This window comes from Monodon monoceros, unplaced genomic scaffold (assembly GCF_005190385.1).
Source record: "Monodon monoceros isolate NGI ecotype Baffin Bay Population unplaced genomic scaffold, NGI_Narwhal_1 Super_Scaffold_9, whole genome shotgun sequence".
Classification (NCBI taxonomy): domain Eukaryota; kingdom Metazoa; phylum Chordata; class Mammalia; order Artiodactyla; family Monodontidae; genus Monodon; species Monodon monoceros.
Window position 1 is genome coordinate 15660413 of NW_021703786.1, and position 9628 is coordinate 15670040.

The window sequence follows — 9628 nt, forward strand, 5'->3', positions numbered from 1 at the left end:
CGGACCTGTTGGAGATTTAACGGGTACAGTGTGGCATCGCGGCCTCGGTCACTAACAGTGGCGGGTGATTATAAGAAGGCTGGGCAGGCACGAGGGGCAGGCAGGACGGTCCGGGGCCATGAGGCCCTCACCCTGACATGCCAGTTACCCACAGTTGTTAACAACTTACCCCCACCCACGTCCCATCCAGAAGCCCCTTCTCAGGAGGAAGGAGGCACTTGTTGGAGCCACGTCTGGTCCCTCTTGCCAGGAAGTCTGGGCACTGCATGGCTGCCCTCCTGCAGTCCCTCACGCTCTGTGGCTTTCTCTCTGCCGAGTTCGGCCACTTCTGGTTATCTGGGTGGGGGAGGCTTGCTGGTAGTGGGACCCAGCGTCTCCGGACACCAGGGATGCTACCCTGGAAGCCTCTGTATATCTATAGCTCCTGCCTCAGCCGCCTCCAAGGGCTGGCTCTTCCTGCTTCCGAAATCAGAGCCCCTGGCTACTCAGCCCCTAAGTCCTGCTTCCAGGCCTCTGGCCTTATCATAGCGGAGGAGTCCAGGGCCCAAGGAACGGCCAGTCCCTTCTTGGCTCGAGCCACTAACTCCTACCACCTGTGGGTGACCCGCCCTTAGTATTTTGACTGCTTCTGTCTGACAGAGGCATACCACAGCACCCCTAGTTGCAAGAGGCAGGCTGGGGAGGGGGTCAGAGGACATGGGGGGTGGGGATGGCAGAGGGGACCCCCCCCCGGTCTCTTCTAATCACCTGCTGCCACTCTCCTGCCCCGTGTGTGTCGCCGTGTGGTTAGCCCGTCTGCTCTTCTCACTGTGTGCAGGGGAGGGCTGGGGAGGAGGCATCTAACTTGCTTGCCGGAGAGCGTGGATTAACCGCACCTGCCCACTGCCCCCTGGGACCCCGGGAGATCCTGGGATCGGCCTGCTCCCTCCCCAGTCCTGGAGACAGCACTGCCAGGACTTGTTTCTGGTTCCTTCTCCACCCCAGTGATATTAGGGGAGTGGGACCCGCATCCCTTCATAGCTGATTATTAACAGCAGCCGTGCCCCACGAGGGCAGACTGACCTCAGGTCTGGAGGTGGAACCTTTCCAGGCTGTAATCACCAGCCCTCTCTACTTCCTGCCCCACCCACTTCCTGTCGGCCCTGTACTGCATCATTCACATGGTCCCTCTGCCCTCTCATGCCTGGAAGTGGGGTTGGGGGGAGGGTGGATATAGGGCATCCACCTGTCTGTGCACCGTGTGGTCTCCATTCCTCCAGAGCATCTGTGATTTGATGTGTTTCATTGTCGTGGTTTCCGTGAACTGCATCTGATGTTTGGCATTTTCTCTCCAGTGCTTCAGAGTAACAGGGATAGGAGGGGAGGGGAGAGGAACTAGGCCAAAGAAAAGTCCCCCTTGCTCTTAACCCTGAGCAAATGAGGGTCCAGTGGCTGGCAGCCTGATGTCACTTTCTGCCTCAAAAGGAAGTGGTTACTGACATCCTTCTCTGCTCCATCCTTATCCCATAGGAAGTGACATCAGAGGCCCATCACACTCCCAGGATCTGGGGAGAGCTCAGGTTTCCAGACTCCCTGGTTTCTGAAGCCTTTGAGGAGAGGGAATTGTGTTTACAAGACTCAGTCTTCTGTTGCTCAATCCAACTTTCATTTTTCTTTCCTTTCTTAACAATAGATTCCACCACCTGTAGTTCAGCCAAGTCCAAGGTAAGTGCCACGGCAATTCTGAAAGTTATATCCCTGTACAAGCCAGCCCACTTTGCTTTTTGGTCAAGGGAGTTGGGAGAATTGTGATTGGAGCCTTGAAGAAGATTGATAGTCACTGGGAAGGAAGGTGGGAAATACCGAGTGTCCAAGGTAAGCTGAGAAGTCGCTCAACTTGGCAGTGCTTGGGGAGGTAACTGCTGTAGTAGAGGATCCGGCTTGGGAGTTAGGTGGCCTGGAGGCAGTGTTGCTCAGCAGTTAGAAGCACAGACAGTCCTGGGTCTGAGCCCTGGCTCCACTACTTAGTAGCTTTGGGACATTGGGCAAGTTACTTAACCTCTTTCTGATCCTCAGCTTGCTCATACCATTTATGGGGATAAGATTTATCCTCAAATGTGGGGTTAACAACAAATATGTCTGATATAATAATTATTTTTTAAGGTCTTTGCAGAGCCCAAAGCCAACAGAAAGAAGGAAATAATAAAGATAAGAACAGAAATCAATGAAATTGAAAACAATGAAACCCAAGCCGGTTCTTTGAACCAGGTCTCACAGGCAGTGAGTTGCTTGCTCCAGAGCCTGCCCTGTGAGACGGAACCAGTAAGGCCAGGATGCCTGCCCCAGGCAGCCCAAAGGCCAGGAGTGTGGCTTAATCAGCTCAGGCTGCCATAACAAAATACTATAGACTGGGTGGCTTAAAACAACAGAAATTTATTTTCTCACAGTTCTGGAGGCTAGAAGTCCAAGATCAAGATGTTAGCATGGTCAGTTTCTGGTGGAAGCGCTCTTCCCGGCTTGTAGACGGCTGCCTTCTCACTGTGTCCTCATATGGCAAGCAGAAACCGAGCATGCATGCGAGAGAAACAGCAAGCTCTCTGGTGTCTCTTCTTGTAAGGGCACTAATTCCACCATAAGGGCCCCACCCTCATGACCTCATCTAAACCTAATTACCTCCCAAAGACCCCAAATACTATCACATTGGGGGTTAGGGCTTCGTCATATGAATTTGATGGGGGAACAGTTCTGTCCGTAGTAGTGGAGTCAACTAAATGTTGGCTGGTCAAACTGGGCTCATTTCTCTCTGGATCTCTAAGCACTGGCTGAGTCCCAGTGAGATCAGTGTGCCTGACACCAAGCAGGTGCTCATCAGCTCATTATGTGTCAGATGAAAGCACTGGACAGAAAGAAGGCTGCTCTAGTCTGGTGCAGAGGACCCCTGTAACCTCCCCATAGAGCCTCTGCCTGCACACCTCTGGTGATGGGGAGCTCACTCCATCACAAGACTGCTGTGGCGGGGAGCAAGTTCATTATAGTGACCTGAATCTAGCTCCTGATCACCTCCACCCCTTGCTCGTGCTAGACTCCTGGTTTCCTGTAGCCTCTCCTGGACTGACCCCTCAACCTTTATGTGAACCTGCTGACCTCTGCATTCCCTGAAAGTGACCATTCTGACCTCATTGCTTCTGTAACTAGCCAGGATGAGAGGGTAATTTGATCAGATGATCCCAGCGGCCTCTCAGGTCTCTCAGAGAGCAGAGGCAGAAAGCGGTGCTGGCCACCATGTGCCTCACGCTGGTCATAGCAGTGCTGCAGGTGGTGCCTTCTGGAGTCGTGCTGTGTGGGCAGACACAGCCCAGGAGCTGCACGCCTGTGAATCCTGAATCGCTGACAGGCTCCGGCTTTCTCAAAACTAACTGATGTGGGAGAGTGCCGTGGCCACGGGAGGCAGCTCTATGTCTCCATCCACTACAAACACACCGCGTTTTCTTGCGCTTTCCTTTATCGTGCTTCACAGATACCGCATTTTTTTTTAAACAAATTGAAGGTTTGTGGCCACCCTATGTTGAGCAAGTCTCTTGGCACCATTTTTCCAACAGTATTTGCTCACTTCATGTCTGTGTCACGTTTTTGATAATTCTTGCGATATTTCAACCTTTTCATGATAATTATGTTCGTTACGGTGATCTGTGATCAGTGAACTTTGATGTTACTATTGCAAAAAATTACGACTCCCTGAAGGCTCAGATAATGGTATTCTGTAGCAATAAAGTATTTTTTTTATAAATTTTTTATTTTATTTTTGGCTGCGTTGGATCTTCGATGCCGCGTGCTGGCTTTTCTCTAGTTGCAGCGAGCAGGGGCTACTCTTCATTGCTGTGCGCGGGCTTCTCATTGCGGTGGCTTCTCTTGTTGTGGAGCACGGGCTCTAGGCACGTGGGCTTCAGTAGTTGTGGCTCGCAGGCTCAGTAGTTGTGGCACACAGGCTTAGTCGCTCCGTGGCATGGGGGAATCCTCCTGGACCGGGGCTTGAACCCGTGTCCCCTGCCTTGGCAGGCGGACTCCCAACCACTGTACCACCAGGGAAGCCCAGCAATAAGGTATTTTTAAATTAAAGGCTGTACCTTTTTTTAGCCATAATGCTAGCACACGCTGAACAGACTACAGTGTACGCATAACTTTTATATGCTCCGGGAAACAAAAAAATTCATGTGGCTCGCTTTACTGCAGTATTTGCCTTATTCCTGTAGTCTGGAACTGAGCCTGCAGTGTCTCCGAGGTGTGCCTGTTACACTGCAGCTGAATCAGGAGGTGACCTGTGAGAAGGGATGCAAGGGCAGGTCATTTCAGCCCAGCTGGGGACCAGTCCCAGCATCCGTTTCTACAGGGCTTTTTATGTTCAGGGGACCCCATTCACCCCATTCACTTAACATTTCTCAAGTGCCTGTTACGTGACAGGCACTGTACCAGGAGTCATGGATGCAAACACAAATAAGCAAACACAAATAGATGATATGGAAACAAAGCTATTCTGACATGAGAAGAGCTGGTGTATGTGTAGTTTCAAAGGCCTATGAGAAGAGAAGAAGAGATTTCCCAGATCAGCCAAAGGGAGAGCTGGGTGGGAGGTTGCTGTATAGAGAATGCCGTGTTTGAGCTGGGCCTCGTAGAGGGAGTAAGAGCTCATCCCATAAATAGGGTGGGGGGGTGGGGTGGGACTAAGGGCTGCCAATGCTAGTCCTATCGAGGGAGGGGTCGGAGGGCAGCATCGCCAGAGTGAAGGCTGTGTGGGGGCGGGGGGGGGGGGCACTAGGCAGGTTGTGTGAAGGGCCCTGTGTCTGTGCTTTATCCTGGTGGGGGTGGGGTCCTGCAGAGTCTGGAGGCGATTAGATTCCTGCCTTGCCTTAGAAGGACTAAGGGCTCCTGAGGGGGAAGGGCTGGAGTGAGGCGAGGGTGGCGGCAGGGGGTTCTAGTAGGAGAGGGCAGAAGGGCCCAGAAAACGCAGACTGAGCGTCTTTACAGAGGATGAGGAGGAGGGAAGAGGGAGGAGGCAGAGAAATCACCCTGAGCTGGGGACATGAATGGAGGTAGTTTGGGGCAGGGGTAGGGAGCATAATGTGGTTCCAGATAGGTGGGTTTCAGGTGCTGGCAGACACCTTGGTAGCGACAGATTCAGTTGGAAGAAGAGTTCTGGAGCTCAAGAGACAGAGTTTGGTGTTGGCCAAGGGAGACCTCGGGAGCAAGATGTCCCCAGGGAGAGAGGACAGAGGCTGAGAACAGAGCCCTGGGAACACGGCTTCTTAAGAGTAAGAGGAGGAAGAAGAGCCTCCCAAGAGAGGAGAGGCCAGAAAGGATTAAAAACCAGGTCGGAGGAGGCAGTGATGGGCAGCTTGGGCTCTGCTGGGCGATCATGGAAGGCCAGGACCAAAAAACACCCACGGGGCTCAGCAATGAGAGCAGCGACTGAAAGTTGCCCACCGTGGGGCTGTAAATCACAGTTTGGGAGCGGCTTCAATCCAAATCATCGGATTGTACAGGATTTTTAAGCCACTTTTGGCAACAGAGCTGGTGGTTGGATTGATCTGGGGTTGGGGATTGTCAGGGTGGGGCGCTGATGGGACGGTGGAAGTGGCATGGGGTGCGGTGGGAAAGGAAATGAGCTTGGGCGGGTTGCCCTGGAGAGGCCTGTACCTACTGAGTAGGTGGAAAGTCAGGTTTCCCAGGTGAGTGAGTGGCAGGCGAGGGAGGGAGGGAGGGAGGACCTGTGGTCCGAGAAAGGTCCCTGCAGGCTCTGGTATTATAACCCAGAATAGTATATGTGAAATGGGTTCAAACTGTCAAGTGTCATTCGCTGTTGCGAGTCTGTTATTAGGAGAGCTGTGTCTAAAAGGATTTATGCAGCACTGGATGTAGAGAATGGATTGAAAGTTGGGGCGAGGTGAGAAACCAGCCCCCAGCTCGCAGGAAAGAGCTGAGAGCCTGGATTAAGACCGGACGAGGTGACGAGGAGGCTTCAGGATTGAGGGGGGCGCAGAGGGGTAGTCTCTAGAGTGCATAGTGACACTCCAGTTGGGACAGCCGTCCAGGAGGAACAGCGGACGTGAGAGTGCTGGGCTTGGACCTGTTGAGATTGGGTGCTGTGGTGTTGGGGTGTAGGGGTGGGACGTTGGAGGGCGCTGAGTCTCTCCGGGCGCCCCCAGCACACTGACCTGTCTCCCGCACAGGGCTCGTGGGCCCCCAAGAAGGAGCCGTACTCCCGGGAGATGCTGGCGATCTCCTTCATCTCGGCGGTCAACCCCAAGAGGAAGAAGCGGCGGGAGGCGCGGGGTCTGGGCAGCAGCACGGACGACGACTCGGAGCAGGAGGCGCACAAGCCCGAGGCGGGGGCGGGGGCGCCGGCGCCTGGGGCCCAGGACCGGCCGGAGGGGCAGCGGCCGGGCGCCGCCGCCCCCGAGGCCCCCGGGCGCCTCAGCCCCCCGGCGGCGCTGGAGGAGCGGCCGGCCGCGGACACGCGCTCCATCGTCTCGGGCTACTCCACCCTGTCCACCATGGACCGCAGCGTGTGCTCGGGCGCCGGGGGCCGGCGAGCGGGCGCGGGGGACGAGGCGGACGACGAGCGCAGCGAGCTTAGCCACGTGGAGACGGACACGGAGGGCGGCGCGGGGCCCGGGGGGCTCCCGGAGCGCCAGCCCTCGTTCAGCTCGCACCACCTGATGCCCGGCGACACCCTGGCGCGGCGCCGCCTGGCCCGGAGCCGAGCGGACGGCGAGGGCGCGGGCGCGGCCGTCAGGCTGCCGGGCTCCGCCTCGTCCAGCAGCCAGGAGTCGCTGCGTTCCCCGGCGGCCCTGGCGGCGGCGGCGGCGGCGCTGGCCTCGCGGCCCTCGCGCCTCGAGGCGCTGCGGCTGCGCCTCCGCGGCACCGCGGACGACATGCTGCCGGTGCGGCTGAGGCGGCCGCTGTCTCCCGAGACGCGGCGGCGCCGGAGCAGCTGGCGCCGCCACACGGTGGTGGTGCAGAGCCCGCTGACCGACCTCAACTTCAACGAGTGGAAGGAGCTGGGCGGAGGGGGCCCCCCGGAGCCCGTGGGCCCGCGGGCGCACAGTGACAACAAGGACTCGGGGCTTAGCAGCCTGGAGTCCACCAAGGCGCGGGTCCCGTCGACCGCCGCCTCGTTGCCGCCCGCGCCCGGGGAGCCGGGGGCCCTGCAGAGCCAGCCCCCGCGCCGCTCGGCCGCCTCCCGCCTCCATCAGTGTCTGTGACCGCCCCTCCCTCCACCCCCTTCCCCCACCTCCGCGCCGAGCGCCCCTTTGACCCACCCGGAGCCCCTTGGTTTCCCAGGAATCGCCTCAGCTTGCACCTCCGCCCCGCCTTGTTGCCCCTGGGAGCATCCGGGTGCAAGTGGGAGGCGCTGAGGCCGTGTCTCTGGTTTGTGCGCTGGAATTGCTAGGGGGCGGGCAGAGAAGACGGGACTGGACGCAGAGTGGGAGTGGGAGGGAGGGGGGCTCCGGGGCTGAGGAGACGGAGAGGGGCTAGGCTGCTGAGGCTCTGGGCAGGGCTCCTGGGGCGGTTCTCTGTCCCTTGGGTAAGTGACAGAGTGTGCCCTTCTGGGCCTTTGTGTCTGCACTTAGGGACCCTTGTCGGCCATGGGGTGTGGATAGGGACCCCCCCCAAGCCTCAGACTAAAGAAAAGACACTGGGTGATGCTGGCTCTTCACTCCTTTCCTCTGCCCACCTCCCCGCAGTTAGCTCCTAGCTGCCAGCTAAGGGAGGGCGGTTGTGTATGTATGTCTGGGGAGAGGAGGTGCAGGGTGGTGGTGTCCATGGGGGGAGGGGCGTGGTGTGTGCGAGTGTGTGTAGTCACTGTCCCAAAGTGTTCCCAGTAGCAACTTCTGCCACTCCTGCCCCCTTCAAACCCAGCTCCCACCGGGGCTCCCTGCCTTCGGTGCACACAGGGATCCTGCCCCCCTGCTGCTTGTCAGCGCCAGAGAAGGGGGTTGGGACTTCTCAACCTTCTCAAGAGGCAGGACTGAGACTCACCAGGGTTATTCCCCCACCACCACCTTTTTCCAATCTCTAAATCACACTCCCCAAGCGGTTTGACCACGGGAACCTGCCTGTTCCCCAGACGGTTTGGGGAGGGTCCACGGTCACCCCTGCTAGACCTCTTGCCCCTCTATTTGTTCTTCCAGCTGTGCCTGCTCCTTCCATAGCTGAGGCACACAGTCCCGAACCTTCTTCCCTTTAGGAGGGGGCGTAGAAAACATCCCTGGTGTCTGTCTGTCTGTCTCTCTCTCTCCCCCCACCCAACACACACGCACGCGCGTGCGCGCGCGCATGCGGACACACTGATGAGCTCTCAGCCGGGCTGCTCCTTTTGGAAGGGTGGGTGGGACCCAGCCCCCTCTTCTCCCCACAAGTTGTAAATAGACCTCAGATCACAGGCCTCCCCACACACGCCCTCACTCATTCCAGGGAAGTCCAGGTGGGGTTGTGAACCCACTGCCACGTCTATCAGTCCTCTTGTTTTATGCAAAGATTTGCTGTAAAGTAGGTTTCTTGCTCCTCCCTCCCTCATCCTTTATTGTAAATATTGTCTCTAAATGTGTAACATATTATAAAGAATTTATAAGGATTTTTAAAGATGTTTTGCTCATTTAAAAAAGTGCTGTAACCGTGTTGGATAAGCCTCTGCTCCACGTCCGCATGTCTCCTTTCACTGTGTCCTCGACACACCTCTCTAGGCGACAACTAAGATTTCCTGCTTCTGAAAAGTCCTGTCTGAAAAGTATAGTCTATATCTTGGAAATAAATGGCCTTCCTCGAGGCATGAGTCAGCTGTCTCACTTGTTTGGGAGGGAGGAGAGGGCAAGAACGGGGCTAGGATGGGGGAAGGGTGAGGTACCTGTGGCCCACGGAAGGAGGGCAGTGGGGCTGGACCAGGTGGTGGCAGAATGGAGACAAACCTTTGCTTCCTGGTGGCTTATAGGTGTCCTGGGAGACTGGCCTGAGCAATGACTTGGGCACAGAAACAAGATGGAAGGGCACTCACTGACCCTCATTGCTGCAGGAGATTTTCATGCACCTGTTCTGTCTTTTCCTGTAGAGACCAGGAAGGTGCACAGGCACCTTCCTTCTCAGGTCCGTCTGGAACTTCAGAATGGTCCAGAGGTGCTGCCGAGCAGAGAGGAGGCTTGGGCAAGACCCAGGCCACTGATGGGGTCTATCCTGGCCAGCCGTCATCATAGGCACTCCAGATCCAGGCGATATCCCAAGAGGACAGTATGGGTTTTGCCCTTTGTCTTATTCACATGTGTAGGCCTTACAACCTGGGATGGGCTTCCTTCCATGTCATGTCTCTATAGTTGCCCCTGCCAGCTTCCAGGCTGCCTGTGATGAGCCTAGTAGCCACCGGTAGGAAAAACAGATGACAGTTGTCAAAGAGAACCTAGGGAAGAGCCCTGGAACTGGGAAGAGCTTAGTGGCTCACTGAATCCCCTTCCTTCCTCCACCTCTGCCCCATAGCTTGTTTTTGTTTGGCAAATGAGCTAGAGCCAGTGTTATTGTGGGCCCACACCAGCCCCAAGGGCTTTATATGTCCTAAGCTAATCCTCCAACACTCTTTGGGGCTCTGGCCACCACGCTGTTATCT

The 9628-nt window shown here is 56.5% G+C and overlaps 1 protein-coding gene across 2 annotated transcripts in view; it reads left to right on the forward strand.

Annotated features, from left to right (window-relative positions):
* Positions 1-8798, forward strand: part of ARHGAP23 (Rho GTPase activating protein 23) — an 81913-nt gene extending 73115 nt beyond the window's left edge. For both annotated transcript variants that reach the window (XM_029212117.1, XM_029212116.1), the window contains exons 23-24: positions 1673-1704; positions 6204-8798. In XM_029212117.1, coding sequence (XP_029067950.1) covers positions 1673-1704; positions 6204-7238 — 1067 coding nt within the window. In that variant the 3' untranslated portion in view covers positions 7239-8798. The remainder of the gene's footprint in view (positions 1-1672; positions 1705-6203) is intronic.
* The last annotated feature ends 830 nt before the right edge of the window (positions 8799-9628 follow it).